The sequence below is a fragment of the Pocillopora verrucosa genome, chromosome 8 (genome assembly GCF_036669915.1).
Source record: "Pocillopora verrucosa isolate sample1 chromosome 8, ASM3666991v2, whole genome shotgun sequence".
In the NCBI taxonomy this organism is placed as follows: Eukaryota; Metazoa; Cnidaria; class Anthozoa; order Scleractinia; family Pocilloporidae; genus Pocillopora; species Pocillopora verrucosa.
The window spans coordinates 3,425,132-3,440,292 of NC_089319.1; the positions used below are offsets into that span (position 1 = coordinate 3,425,132).

The window sequence follows — 15,161 nt, forward strand, 5'->3', positions numbered from 1 at the left end:
CTCTTAGCGCTCGACAAAGAATGCCTTGGGACCGCAAAAAAATGTGATAATTTTACAACAATGCTAGTGATAGTAATTAATAATGGTAATAGGAACGAGTGGAGTCCAATTCGGTCTGTAATCTTACGAGTGATGAATAAAATCACGATTTGTCAATCACAAGTATGATTAAATAGGTAATTAAGTAACAGCCTGTTCATTCGACCGCCACAAAAGGCTGGTAGCTATTCAAGGAATGAGTCTTATTGATTGGTTTACACTTGCCATGTGACTACAGAAAAATAAGCGGGAAAGTGAAACGCTCCGTGCCCCAATTATTTGGCTACATGTTTTGATTTCCTTTGTACGACTTGCGGTTGATTCAAGGAACGTAGAGGACGACAGGAGCCATACGACGTAAAACCGAGTCTTAGTAAGTGTATTATGCCGAGAATGTCCCAGCTTCTGACATGGGAACGGTAGAATGAAATGAAATGTTAAAATGTTCCCAGTTTTAAAGTGCCTCTAATAAGTAGTGTGCATGCCGTTCAAAGCCGGTAGACCATGTCGAAGCCTCTCGTCAGAGAAAGTACAGATTTGGCGGCAACTTTCAAAGAAGGAGGTGTGGAGGCGAAGTATAAATTTCCCATGCTGTGCTTCAATTTTTCCTTCTCTTCCCACGGTAGATACCAAGACAGACAGACCAAGTACGCTGGGAGATTCTCGGATGACGCTAACTCTCGGTTGTCTTTGACTGAAAACATGTGCACCAGAGAAAAAATGCCAAGCTTCTGTGTTGATTTGGATCCTGGCAAGGTGAATTGGCTTTTCTGTCTTTCCATCACACAATCTTTGTTTTCAGACGAAAAAGATTGGGTCTTAGCTGTGGCATGATGACATTCGACCTTTTGAATGCTAGTGTTCACTTGTTTGATTCTCTGAAAATGTACAGTCGTCCCAATAATTGTGACTTTGGCTTCTTCAGTCACATCAGCCTCCAACTGTGCACAAGCCTCTGGTCTTTGAGGAGATTCACATTTTGAATCTCTTTCATCATTGTTAGGTTCAAGAGGATTTTTGGAATCGGCCTTGATCTCCACAGCACCCAGTGCTACACCCAAGTCAGTAATGATGGATTTTGATGACTGCCTCTCTAGAAAATGATTTCCTTTAACTTGAGTTAAATCCAAATTTGAGCTATTAACCTGATGACCATGGTTACTATGATTCATCTTTCTACCATGTGCATATTTTTTTCCTTCAGCAAAAGCCAAATGAACCAACGGTACCATTGTCATCCAAACAAAAGACAATTCTTCCTCATATTTTGTGACCTCACTGGGAACGTGCTTGTCCAGGAAGGTGTCAATAAGTTTGTCTATAGTAGAACAAACACTTGCTGCCAGATTGACCAGAGGAGCTGAGCACATTCTTGCCAGGAACAGACAACAATAGTACCTTTTTCAGAGGAGGGCAAAAAAAGTGAAAAAAAAAATGATCATATGAATACCCATTGTATTAAAATGAATGTAAATTAACCTTGTAATCCCACACTATGACACTATGAAGTTATGAAGCTGCAGATATTGTTGATTGTGATGACAATGAACAAGAGGCAAAGAAAGAGGAAGAAGGGAGAATTTGAAGGAAGAGGAGGATAAAAGGAAAAAAAAAAGACACTAGGAATAAGGATATGGGTGAGAATGGCAAAGGGTTTAGAAATGATGATGATGAAAAGATGACTAAATAAGAAAGAATGATGAGGATGAAGATGAGCTCAACAATCTATGAAGGATATGGATATATAGATGAGGGATTAATGGTACTTTGCAAAACAGTTCTTCAACTGGGGATAAGGATATGGGTGAGAATGGCAAAGGGTTTAGAAATGATGATGATGAAAAGATGACTAAATAAGAAAGAAGGATGAGGATGAAGATGAGCTCAACAATCTATGAAGGATATGGATATAGATGGGGGATTATGACAGCATAAGGAGAGATATATAGGGCACCACTAAGAATTTTTTCAAAGAGGTATCAGCAGGCTCATGTTCATGTTGTTAGAAGGACTAGAACTGGGAAAGATCTGTTTATTATTTCCACTTGCACTTTTTTGCAAACCTGAATTTTTAAAATCTTGAAAGATTTGCATGCTACTGATCCCACCTAAACCCTGCTCTTCCCCTGCAAATAATGCTGATGAAAAGAAAAATGTGCAAATAAGGATGAGACTGAGGATGAACTAGTGCTGAGGATATATAAACTAGTGCAAACACTATTATCAGTCAAGATAGTTAGGAAAAATCTGTTTGAAAAGATGAATAAAAATAGTTTCACAAAATTTTCCAACCTTAAAGGGAAATCTCCTTCCTCATCATCCAATAGCTTTTTTGTAATATTAAGCATTTTTTCCACAACTCCACAGTTTACTAAATATTGGGCAGATTTTACATTGAATGTGCAGTAAAACAGCGTGTTGGAGGCAACCTGACTTGAAAATAGTGAATATTCTGCTGTCTCAGACTGGCTTCTGTCAATCATAAAGAGTAATTTGCTGATCATTGCTGGTGATTTGGCAACTTCTAGCTGGAGGTTTGAATCATACTCCACAAATCTAGGAAAAAGAGGGTATGTGAAATCATATTAAATCAGAACTGTAATGGATCAAATTTTGAGAATGAAATTGTTTTACAGACTGATGAAGCTATAGCTAAGTTAATTTTTCAGCTGAAGAGGCAATAAAAACAAATAAAATTTATCAACTGTTCAATTATGGAAGAAATATTCTGAGCTATCCCGAAAAAAAATTGACTTTCAGCAAGCCAACTTTGGTTACCAATTGGGAGTTGAGCTCTAACTCTCTAGTAAGAGAGTTAGAGCACACTGTCTACATGCATGCAAAATTGCATAGTACATAACTGCAAGTGCAGTCATGATTTATGAAATGTGTATCCACAGGCACATTTCCTTGATAAACAAATTGTTTTAAACAGATCATAAAAAAATTATGAATAAAATTAACTTAGATTTGCTTTACTTTATATTGTTGTTTAAAAAAAGTTAGTTGTCCTGTGATTAAAAATCTAAATTTTCTGAAACTATGCATACCTATACAATTGACAGAAATCCTGTATTGCACCATTTAACAATATCGTGTAAATAGGAAGCCATTGACTAAAGTGCAAAACAAATTTTTTTGTTGAGTATACAATTACCATAATTTTGTTTCAATGTGAGATATGCAAAATCTTACAAAAGAGACAGTGTAAGAATAGTTAAACTCTGAGTCTGTCTGCTAGTACTAAGCCAATTGTATTCTTCTGTTGACATTTTGAAACCAAACAAAAATATCAGTTCCAGACAGACATTAATCTTCTCACATGGATAAAATAACAAGTCAGATTAATATCTACCCTGTTTTTTGGTTAAGTGATTTAACTCACCCTGCACAGCAGCCAACAGCAGACTGATTTAAGAAAACTATCAATCTGGCTAAGTCAGTGAGGCCAGCCTTGTTGAATACATCTGGGTGGATAAGGAGAGCTTCAACTGATAATGGAAAGACACCCTTTGATAAAGCAAACTTCTTATCTTCATATGTCTCAGCAAAGGTCCACAAGCAGGAAAGACATCTGTATTCAAGAAGAAGCTGTCCTTGATCAAAATGGTGTTTTAAATGATTCAGGGTTCGTAACATCACAACATCCATTGGACTTTGAGCATCTCTAAAGGCCAAAGTATCAATAAAAGAGGTTATTTTAGAGAAAAAAGTACATCTTACAGAGAGTTATATATAAACTAGATTCAAAATTAAAAACTGCCACCCATGTTATGTTGCACAGTCATGGCTTCAACATCACTGAATGTCATGATTGTAGTATATAAAGCCTGATGCACACCATTCTGATATTTATATAATTATATATATTAACAATTTTGTTTCTCACCACCATGAAGCCAGTATCATTATCCATTGATAACAATATTCTCTACACTGCAAGGACTATATATAATGGCCACCATTACTGTCTGACTCCTTTTAACTGTTTTACATGAGTCCTACTGGCAATGCTGTCCATTGCCTTTGCTAGCCCTCAGTCAATATACACTCTTTCCCTCTCGCCTCGCCCCCCCCCCCCCCTCTCCAGTGCGTTCTTCCCTGACCATTTCTGTTTTCCCTGGCCAATCTTTTAGTTATTTCCTCAGACTGAGGGGTTGGCTCATGCTGCCGTGTGCTTCTTCCAGGGCATATAGAAAGACTGTCACAGTGGTGGTCAATTTCCTAACCTAGCTACGTCTCAAATCAATCTGTGGCCATCACGCCACCACAACTGATTGCATGAATATTCAACATGTAACATCGTGCTGCTTATAGAAAAATTTATGGCAATGCTGTGCGTAAAGTTGGTAATCGATAATAGCATTTTGAAAAGAACTCACTTAGTTTCCTGAAAATCTGCAAACAGGAAAAGTTTCAATGAATATTTGAACACTTCCAAGAATGCGTCAAATCCTCCTTCTTGAACGAAGAAATGTCTATGAGCACTCGATTTCAAACTCTTCCAGGGAGCGAAGTACTGGCTGGCAAGTTCTGGCAGTGCTCGATACGTGTTGCCTAGTTTTACATCTCCGAAGTCCCGAGAAAAGCTGAAACTCACTGCAGAACCATTAGGATCCTTTGCCATTATAATGTCTGGAAGCTCTCCGTGTAGTTTTTCCACAATTCCTTGTGCGCTTGTCTGGAGCACAGACAAAAGTTTCCGCATTCCTACTATGTCTGCTACAGCGAGAAACTGTAATTTTAAACTCTCTCCTTCCTTGAAATACAACCTACCGAGGGTCATTTGATCATCAGTTAGCAACTGTCCCTGATAAAACAGCTTTTGATCGCAAACCGGCGCTTGTATGGCTTCTTGTATCGCACTCTTTACGTCTCTGATACTTGTAGTGCTGAGATCAGGCACAGTTAGTTTGAATCTCCCGGTTTTGGTGTTCTTTTCACAGCTGTAATCCACAAAGAAGTTCATTTCTTGTACTGTCCTTTGGTGCTAAAATTGCTCTACTGATTTAAGAGATTACAATTATCCAAGAAGGTAGCTCGGGAGATTTTTAACCTCTTTCGCTGAGCAGGAAGGAAGATTTTATAATGAGCATCGTCATCGTGTCTTGTATTGGACCGGAAACAGGAAATCTGCTGTTCCAGGCCTCCTTGTCGTTTCCACTTGTCTCAGTGCAGCTCAACCAAAGCGTCAGTACCATTAATTTTTAATCGATCTTTATTTGTTCTCTTCTTTGAGACGACTCAACATGTAGATAGCACACTTTTGCAGAAAACTTCCAATTTGCAATTGAGTCAACACTCTGACCTCTACGATTGTCTTTCATCTAATTTATTTTAGCTCTTGCGAACAACGGAAAGAATTACGGACTACAGCGTGGGCCATTGCTTGTTAGGTAAATTCTCCCTGTCGCTATACCTTGAGGTTTCCATAGAGAACAGAATGGGAATATGCACACGTGTGCGAGATAGTAACGGGATGAAATCTATTCAAGCTAATTGCGACCTTCGAGATAACAATAAAGTTATGGAGGTATAAAGCTAGTCGTATGTTCAGGTTGGTTCACTTAGGATTGCATTCTTTTTCCTCTTAAAAACAAATCTGCTCGCCAGTTAATCTTACAAGAAAAATGTTTCCCGTTAGCTTCGCTGGACTCGCGCAGAGTGTGACTCGTGATAGAACCAAGGATGATTCGCTAAAACCTAGTCAGGGTGTAGATACTGAGCCAACTTCTCCTCTTCAGTCTTCGCAGATTCTACTGATATAAATGAAAACTTAAGTACTTTAGGACCTTTCGGATACCCCGCAACTGTTGCGGTCCTCATTCGCAAGAGCATGGCTGGATACTCACGATCTACACTGGCTCATATCAAAAGGCTTCTGGTAAATGCAAGCTCTACGGCTACGCCGCTGAACAAAACTGCCCGGTATCAACGCTGCCAACGCCCAAGACGAAGACAGGTGCATAACTATTTGAATTGAGCGACACGTTGATTCCTTCCATAGCGAAAAATTACTTTTCTTTCAAAATAAACAGTTTTGATCATTATCATATCGATATTTCCATCATTAAATTCCTTCTACAAAACAACTCGTTCAAATTTACTCAACATTCGAGTGAATAAAATTTTACATGTGTATATTGCACTGTGGAACAACAGAGCGAATCGAGAAATGGTTTTTGTACTATAATGTGTGAAACAAAATTCCGTGTAATGCAGAGGTTTCTCGACTGATTTCCTGTGCGCTTTATTCTCAATTTGAAAATCATTACAGACGTGGGGAGAAAAAAACGCGCATTATCGCTTAGCCGCTTATTTACACCACCCCCTACGGTGCCTTTTACAAGGAATATTGTCGAACGAAAACTCTGGCTTGAGAATTCGAGTATACAATTAAGTTTAGAAAAGGACTACATCGGTTATTGCTTTAATTCTCTTTGTGATTGGTCTCCCGAAGTCTCCTTGCCCCCTCCACCAATCAGAAGCAAAATTAAAATCAATCATGACCTAGCATTACCGTGTTTGTCCACACTTCAGGCAGTTTACTTGTTTTTACCTAAAAATTTCCATTAACTTTCATTCAGCGTAATTGGTCGTCATGACTATGATTTTAATAACAACAACACTTTCTTTCAATTTCCTTCTGTTTCCTTACAAGTCTTCTTATCAGTTTGCTACTTAACTGTCTACAAATTTGATTAGTTCCAGATGCACTGTATGCGGTGCTTGAGAAAATCAAGACAACATTTTGTACCACAAGCTGACCTTCAGCTGCAGGAGTTTTTGTTAAAAGAGATTTGAAACTACTTTGGGAATCATTCACTTTAACAGTGTCAGCGGGAGATGTTTTTGATGAGAGCAACACTTCCTTTCAATTTTCTTCTGTTTACTTCCAAGTCTGTACGTCAGTTTGCAACTTAACCATCTACAAATTGATCACCATGTCTAAACCTCTCGTGAGAGCGAGCACAGATTTGGCTGCAACTTTCAAAGAAGGAGGTGTGAAAACATTGTTTGCGAGAACTGTCCTTAGTTTTTCCTTCCCATCACACGGTAGATGCCAAGACAAGCAAACCAGGTAGGGAAAGAGATTCTCTGAAAGTGCCAATTGCTGATTCTCCTTAATTGACAACATGTGCACTAGGGAGAAGATTCCAAGTTTTTGTGTTGATGAAGATCTTTGCCTGGTATTATCAATCCTTCCAGCAAAAGCCAGATGAACTAGTGGCACCATTGTCATCCACACATAAGAACTTTTCTCCTCCCATTCTGAGATTTCATTAGGAACATGACTGTCTAGGAACAGATCAATAAGTTCATGTATAGCCACACAAGTATCTATATCCAGCTTGACTAGAGGAGCTGAGCACATTCTTGCCAAGGAGAGACAACAGTAATACCTGGTTCACAGAAAAATAACCTTGTGAGTCAATGAGTAGGATTAATCACCTTTATCTCTTAACACCAAGTATGTAAAAACTGAAGATAGTACAGTTAATTGCACTATCTTCAGTTTTTACAATATATTTGACCCACCCTGCAAAGCTATCCCAGGTTCATTGAAATGGAGTCACTACACAAATGTGAAGGAGTTTTCATACATAAAACCCATCACAGGTTGAACCTTCATTTCCCTAAGACCCATTAGGTGCTCCTGAAGGGCAAATAACATATTTCATTTATTACAAAACCAATAGGAAGGAAGGTATGATGCTATAATATCAATTTTGGAGAAATGGTTACTGATACACCACCAGCTAAAAATGAGTCACATACATTCCTTCATGATAGTATGCATTTTTTACTGTAACTTAAAGTAATTGCACAAAAAAGGTAAGTGAAAGCATTACTCTGTCATAATCACCAACCTTAAAGGTGTATTGCCATCATTATCATTAAGAAACGCTTTTGTAATATGAAGCAGTTTTTCCACTGCTCCACAATTTACCAAAGACTGGGCAGATTTGACATTAAATGTGCAGTAAAACAATGCATTGGAAGCAACCTGACTTGAAAACAGTGAATATCCAGCAGGCTCTGATTGATATCTGTCTATCATAAAAAGTAGCTTGTTAACCACAGCTGGCATATTAGACACTTTCTCTTGAATGTTGGAATCACACTCTACCAATCTAGAAAAAGGATTAAAATTCAGAGTTATAAAAAAAATTAATTTAAGTTTGATTATAAAGTGGTTGATCAGCAATTCGACTAAAGGTGGCAGGCTGAACAATATTAACATGCAAATCCATGTAAATTATTGAACATCTGCATCAATCACCAATTAAAGGCCAAGTATTAAATGACATGTCAACTATAGTCTTTACTTACAGAGATTGTATCATCATATTAATTTGGTAATTTAGCATTATCAATGGAGTTGATAACATAACTTGGCCACTGTAAAGAGTTTCAAAGCTGATGTTTTGAGCATTAGCCTTTTGTCAGAGCAAGAGCATTATATTATTACACAAAGCGAAGAGCATTATATTAATTGTAGGTCAGCATTTGAAAATAATTGTAACTATGCTAAAACAAACACAGGGGGACAGACAGGGACGGACAGTCATAAAGAGAGACACACAATCAGACGAGCCATTGTGAGATAAATACTTAAGAGAAAGTTAAGAATGTGACTCACCCTGCAAAGCACCCAATTGCAGTTTCATTTACATTAACCACCATGCTGGACATGTCAATATGGCTAGTTTCCTTGAGGGGAACAGTTTGAAGTAAAAGAGCATCAACACTTAGGGGGAAAATATCCTTAGACAAAAGAAACCTGCGATCTTCAATTGTCTCGCCAAAATTCCACAAAGAGCAGAGACAACACATTTGGAGAAAAAGTTGTCTCTGATTAAAGAGGCATTCGAGTGGAAATTGAGTTGTGGCTGCTTCTTGCAAATTTTCATTTCTGTGGGTAAACAAAGACTGATGATCATAATTTAGACAGAAAGTTAAAAGAATATTGATATGTAACTTGATATCCCAAATACCTTTACTAACCATCTATCCATAATCCGAAATTATTGCACTCCTCACCCGCATCTTTAGCCTTTGACCTTTCTGGTTTATCTTGGAACACTGACTCCATTTAATTCAAAGAAAAATAAAACTACTGAACCTTTGTAGAACAGTACCTTCCATAGAAGCCACCATAAGCTTGAAGATGAGTTAGGACTTACGACTTGTCATGTTTCTGACATAGGTTTGAATAACATCAATTCTTCAAAACTTACATCATTTAGAGCCACAAATTTTACGAATCTATGGTCTCAAGAAAACAATTCTGAAACGAGGCTTTGTTCGTAATCAGTTCAGACAACGTTTTACATAAAAGGTCATAAAATGATATTGCTTGTCTGGAAAAAATGCCAAAAAATCATACCCTGCAATGTCCCTGAATAAGCCCTTTAAGCAAGCACCCGTTTCTCCTTGCCAGTGCCACGCCAGTATATTCTCGTTTGCCCTAAATGAAGCTTTGCAGGATTTGTAGCTACTTACAAAATTAGGTCCCTCTCTTGTTGCTCGGTCAAGAAAAGCTGCCTGGAAAATTTAAACACTTCCAAGAATGCGTCAAATCCTCGCTCCTGAACGAAGAAATGCCTTTGAGCAACAGTTCGTGGACATTTCCATGGTAAGAAAAATGAACCAAGTTCTTCTACAGTGTAAAGGAGCCGGTCATAAAACTGCCACACGTCAGGAGAATCTTCATTGAGATCAGGAAGCTTGTTTCCCGGCTTTTCCTCGATTTCTCGAGCACATTTCTTCAGTACATCCAGAAGTTCAATCATTCCTTGTATATCTGCCACAGCAGTGAATTGCAGGTGTAAAGTGTCACCTTCCCGAAAATACAGTCGACTGAGAGTCATTTGATTGTCTGTCAGTGCTCTTCCTTGATAGAACAATCGCTGGTCGCACACCGGCACCTGAATACGCACTTGTAACATATATTTCACATCTTCAATGGTTGTGGTATTTAGAGCAGGCACAGATAGTTTCGTTTTGCCATTTTCCCAGTTTCCTTCGGGGCTGTGGTACTCCACGTAAAACTCCATGGACTAATTAACTCGTGTGAGCTTACAAAACCTTTGTGTGTCTCGAAATCTCGCTTCGATCGATGTGGTACTTAGGACATGACTTTTTTCTCAGCCGATGCTCAATTTCCGCCATGTTGACAAACACTGTTTCTAATCAGTGTATGCAAACTCGCTACACCACAGGTTTGACTATATCGGCTGCAGCCGCTGAAATCGTCTCTTAATTTTATTCGATTTAATTTTTTTCTCATGATCTTTTTGTTATTGGTTTTGTTCTTTCGGTGATAATTCCTTGTTCTCTGAGAAGTGCAGCAGTAAATATTAATGATTTCCTAGCTTGTAAATATGGAAAGTACTAAGCATTTTTTCCTTCGTATTCCTTTTTGTGTCACGCGCGCACCTGTCACGTTTAAGAGCAACCTACATCAGAAAAGCATGTTGGGAAGTGTTTCTCTTAAAGATGATGGTGTGTATGTTGGTGTTGGGCGGTATTTCCGCAAAGTTGTGATTCCTTCAGAGCTGCACAAGTACGCAAGTCACTTATCATACGTTTCTTCACTTAGGTTACTAAGTTTCTTTGTCGATAAACATTCATTGTGACTTTTTTGTGGCGAAAAATCGTCAGGATAGTGCAGCGAGCGACAGTATTGTGACGATCTCGTTAATTGGGTCAAGTACCATTCAGAAAAACAATACGATTTGCCAAATTAAATCGGTTTGTTATGGAAGTCAATGTTGAACTAAAATGTTCGGATACAAGGGAAACGAAGCATTTAAAAATAACTGTAAACGACTGGGAAGGTAGATGTGTTAAGGATCTGAAAAAGATTTTTGAAGAAGAGATTCAAGTTCCATGTTGCGATCAGAAACTCTCTTATCAAGGAAGACAATTTGGGAACGATAACTTGTTTCCTCTTGTGAAATTATACCTTCGGGAAGGCGACACTGTTAGTTTAGAATGCATTTCACAAGGAAAACTCAAAGAAATGAAGGAGTTTTTAAAAGATATTAAGGATTTTTCAGACTTCATTACCAGCAAGAACCAAACTGAAATTTTGACATTCAACGAATTGACGAAAGATGACCGAAGCTCGCGTCCAAATTACGACCATGTAACTCAAGCATTAGAGTTGTTGTCATTTGACTTTTTCATTCCTTGGAAAAATGTCAAGTCCGTAGTCCACCGTCATTTCTTTGTTCAAGAAGGTGGTTTTGATGCTTTCATGGAAGTTTTAAAGTTTGCAAACAAAAGGTACACATTGGACGGAAGACTCATGGCAAAGTAAGTGTTAGCTTAGTGGTTCTATGGTCTAGTTTTAGAGTAGTTGACTGGAAAGAGATGATTTGGTTTTATGCACTGATTTGATGATGTGACGCAACCCTTCTGTACATCAATGCAGCATGAAAAGCCACTAGGCCCTAGAGCATAAGCTATCTATGAAATCTACACTCTTAATCCTCCCAGTATCAATGAACAATTCTCATGCAAATAAATTATTCTTGATTTTTCTTTTTTGTGTTACCATGTTCCCACCAGTAGCATGGCCCCATCTTTCCATCTTAAACCACATAACCCACAGTTCCCCAAGTCCCTCTGACAAAGGGCTAAATCTTGAGACAACAGGTGTAGAATCTCTATATGGAGCCCAATTCACGTTATCAACCTAGTTGATGAAATTAGATTACCTTGGAATATCAATGATGCAGCACCAAAAATTTACTAGAAACCTGTCCTTTGGTTGTTTGGTTGTCTCTATCACAAACATCTCAACAATCTGCCGTGAAGTCATTTTATTAAGACATTCACTTCCACCAAAGTTGTCAAATTGTTTGTCTGTATATTTCTGGGAACATCTATGATGTACATGTAACTCTAAAAATGTTTCTTTACCAATGCTTTGTACCTGATATTTTCATAGAAATAAATGTGCTCGTTAAAATGGTGGGTGACTTTGTAGAATCACTTTCTTTTTCATATTTTCTAAGGAAATATCTTGGAGAATGCAAGAAAGGTGATTTGAGCATATTGGAAAACCACTTAAAAAGGTTGAATGACAAGCAGATGGGATTGCATGCAGACTGCCTGAGCTTTCTGTGGAATTTCTCTGAGACATGGCATGATCGCAGGTTGTTGATAAAGGAAGGAGGGCTCCCATATGTTGTCAAGGCTCTGCTCTCCAATCCTGACCAGTACCTAGTTTTTTCTGAGGAGTACTGGCAGGTGGCAAGGATCAATGAAACAGCTGTGGGCTGCCTTGTTCAGTAAGATTTCTGTTGTACTTTGTCATAGACTGATTACTGTATCGATCGCAAAAATAGCCTAAGTCATTGGTAGGGTACTGATAAGATATTTTCTACAAGTGAACCTCAGAGACATCAGCCCAGGTTAAGTGCAGTAACTAGATTCTATGTTTGTATTGTGAATGAAGTGGTCCCATTTATGAACTTCAAGCAAATTTGTCTGCATATACTGTAACTTATAAATGAGGCTCTGAAAAAGTTCTTCTCTGCTCCTTAGGTATGCAGAGTTCCCTGATTGTCAACAAGTGATTGCTCAAAGTTCTGAAATTGTCAATAAACTGATATTTATGTTGGAAGCATCAAGCCAGTTGAGCTTTCCCTTGGATGTCACACACTCAATCATTTACACAGAATATGCTTCCCAGATTGCTGCAAATACTCTATTCTGCTGTGCATGCAGTGTGCAAACACCAAAGATTCTGGTAGAAAATGGTATGCATAAAAAGATGATAGACCTCATGCAGCAAGCTAATATTAATGACTTGGCCACCAGGTATAACTAAATTTTAAATGTATATTTTTTGATGAATTTAATTAAAATATGTTATTTGCTGGTACAGAGATACTGTATGTAGAGTAAAAAAATGGGTTTATGTCCTGAAGATGTTACCTTGGGTCTGCAGTGAAGGGTAGCTGCAAGGTCACAGTTTCTCACAAACAATATGTTACCTCTCAAAAATCAGACATTTGTTTCAAGTTAATCTCCCTCTCTTGTCTCATGAAATCCAAGAAAATGTTGCAAATCAATCCTCTTACCAATTGATTGAGTAAGATTTGTATGAAGCCTCTACAAAAGCCTCACACAGTTGTATTTGTACACAGTGCTGTATCATAAATTAACAAGCAATGACAAGAATTTGAAATTTCTGTTACACCCTTGACAGCCATTTTCCTCAATTAATCAAATGTCTTTACTTGTAGTTACTACTGCACCTTGTTCCTTGCAAGAATAAGGTCATCTGCATTGGTTCAGTTGGATTCCGAAACAGCTCAAAGCATTGATGATCTCATTGTCGCCTTTCTTGAAGAATACTCACCTATTGATGTGTCAACTTGGGAAGAAAAACACAACTATGTCTGGGTCACCATGATACCCTTTGTAAGTTTGGCCTTTTCAGGAAAACAATATGAAAGGGAAAAATCTGCTCTGGTTAGCAAGAAGTCGGAGAAAGAAGGTTATAGCTCAAAACCTCACCTAGCTGGAAGTAAATGTGATATCATGGAAAGGAAGGTGGATACAAAAGTGGGAACAATGGTTGGGGGCAATCAGTCTCACTCAGGCAAACATGCTGATTCCACAAGTTATAGTCCTGGATCCTGGTTCACTGGTACAACATCATGTCCAAGAATGCTTGGGTCTTTAGAGACTCAACAACTTGGACTTTTTACACTGGAGCACATGCTGAATTCAAGCGAAAACCGACAGCTTTTGGATGAGGAACATTTGTTGCCATATCTCCAATGTTTGTGTTGGTATGTTGGTGCAGAAGATGGAAGGATTGTGAGAGAAGAATTGACCAAGCATTGGACACCAAGTCCTGCACCTCTTAAAATAATTTGCAAATCAAGTCTGGCTTTTCAACATGGATTTGAGGCTGCTTTTAAAATGTGACAAACTAAACAATTATCCATTCCCTAATTTGGTTGTTTGTCGCACAAATGTCATACTGGCCAGTAGTGATAAGTATTTTTGTCGCAGCTCAGTGCATGAGAGTTATCAACTAGGATCTCTTCTCACTCACCAACATAACCCCCTCCCCCCCCTCCCCCAACCCATGCATGGAATTTTTAAAATTAAGAACACCCTTAAACAAGTTTTACAACATTTTCCATCTGCTCCTTATTTATCTATCTTCAAAAAGTTGCTATTAAAAGTTGCCATTCTACCAGAGATTTCCGAATAAAATTAGATTCAGGAAAGAACTGAGGTGCTTACCTCTTGAAGGAAATTTTACCAAATGGAAGAACTTTGTTTTTTACTCCTATCCACTTTTGAATTTTCAGCACTTTAAACCGATTTAAACATTGTCACAATGGGAAAAATTAGCTTCATGATGTAATAGTTGCATGTACAAATAATGGATGTAGCTAATTTATGTATAAGAATATTGTACATACGTACTTAATGCACAGCAGTTGTAAGCAATTGGTCTATTTCCACAAGTTTTAATTAGTATAATTATTATAATTGACTTATGGCCTTTGTCTTGTTAAGTACAGCAAATCTCTCCCTTGTTATACAAGCAGTATTAATTGATACATGTGATTTAAATAATGTGTAGTAAGTTATTATTTTAACTTTCTAACACTATTCTTAGATGATAAATGTACCACAAATATTTTAGTACAAACATTATATTGTTGGTTTGATGTAACACATGATGCACAGGACTTATAAATGTGATGGGGATGACTCTTGTTTTTCTTCACCCTGGCCTGCTTTTTTCTGTTCATTTACCTCAAACTGACTGCCAGGGACAAGCTTTCCATTTGGGTGATGCAGGAACTAAAAAACTAATCTTGGCTAATCGTAACCCTCAAAGACTCATCTCACTTTTCATGGCTAACTATTAATCTGACTGACTCCTCTTTCGTCTTCTCTATTGCGCCTAAATGCAAGAAAGGTAATTAATTTTTTGAGGCAAAAATAACCTAAGACAAACCTCCTCTGAGCTTGTAAATTGCCAGAGCTGTCTTGTTCATTTCAATCAACAATTTATCTTTCCCTGAGACAAATTTGGTGGGTTACAAATAACATAATACTATGCAAACAAACCA

The 15,161-nt window shown here is 38.0% G+C and overlaps 3 protein-coding genes and 1 long non-coding RNA gene across 4 annotated transcripts; 2 read left to right on the plus strand and 2 right to left on the minus strand.

The window, feature by feature from the left end:
• The first annotated feature begins 315 nt into the window (after positions 1-315).
• LOC131791087 (uncharacterized) lies at positions 316-1,373 on the plus strand. The gene is made up of 3 exons (XR_009340750.2): positions 316-412; positions 666-795; positions 1,244-1,373. It is a non-coding gene; the product is annotated as an uncharacterized lncRNA (long non-coding RNA).
• Positions 528-5,156, minus strand: LOC131791086 (uncharacterized). Its single transcript, XM_059108405.2, has 4 exons — positions 4,422-5,156; positions 3,425-3,706; positions 2,332-2,595; positions 528-1,437 (listed from the first exon to the last, which is right to left on the minus strand). Exons 1-4 carry the CDS (start codon positions 5,006-5,008, stop codon positions 528-530), a joined length of 2,043 nt encoding a protein of 680 aa, XP_058964388.2. The 5' UTR covers positions 5,009-5,156.
• Positions 5,157-6,112: 956 nt separating this feature from the next.
• LOC131791078 (uncharacterized) lies at positions 6,113-10,227 on the minus strand. Its single transcript, XM_059108395.2, has 4 exons — positions 9,547-10,227; positions 8,684-8,956; positions 7,911-8,174; positions 6,113-7,442 (listed from the first exon to the last, which is right to left on the minus strand). Exons 1-4 carry the CDS (start codon positions 10,098-10,100, stop codon positions 6,968-6,970), a joined length of 1,566 nt encoding a protein of 521 aa, XP_058964378.2. The 5' UTR covers positions 10,101-10,227; the 3' UTR covers positions 6,113-6,967.
• Positions 10,228-10,449: 222 nt separating this feature from the next.
• LOC131791021 (uncharacterized) lies at positions 10,450-14,812 on the plus strand. The gene is made up of 4 exons (XM_059108323.2): positions 10,450-11,364; positions 12,069-12,344; positions 12,601-12,876; positions 13,305-14,812. Exons 1-4 carry the CDS (start codon positions 10,805-10,807, stop codon positions 13,993-13,995), a joined length of 1,803 nt encoding a protein of 600 aa, XP_058964306.2. The 5' UTR covers positions 10,450-10,804; the 3' UTR covers positions 13,996-14,812.
• The last annotated feature ends 349 nt before the right edge of the window (positions 14,813-15,161 follow it).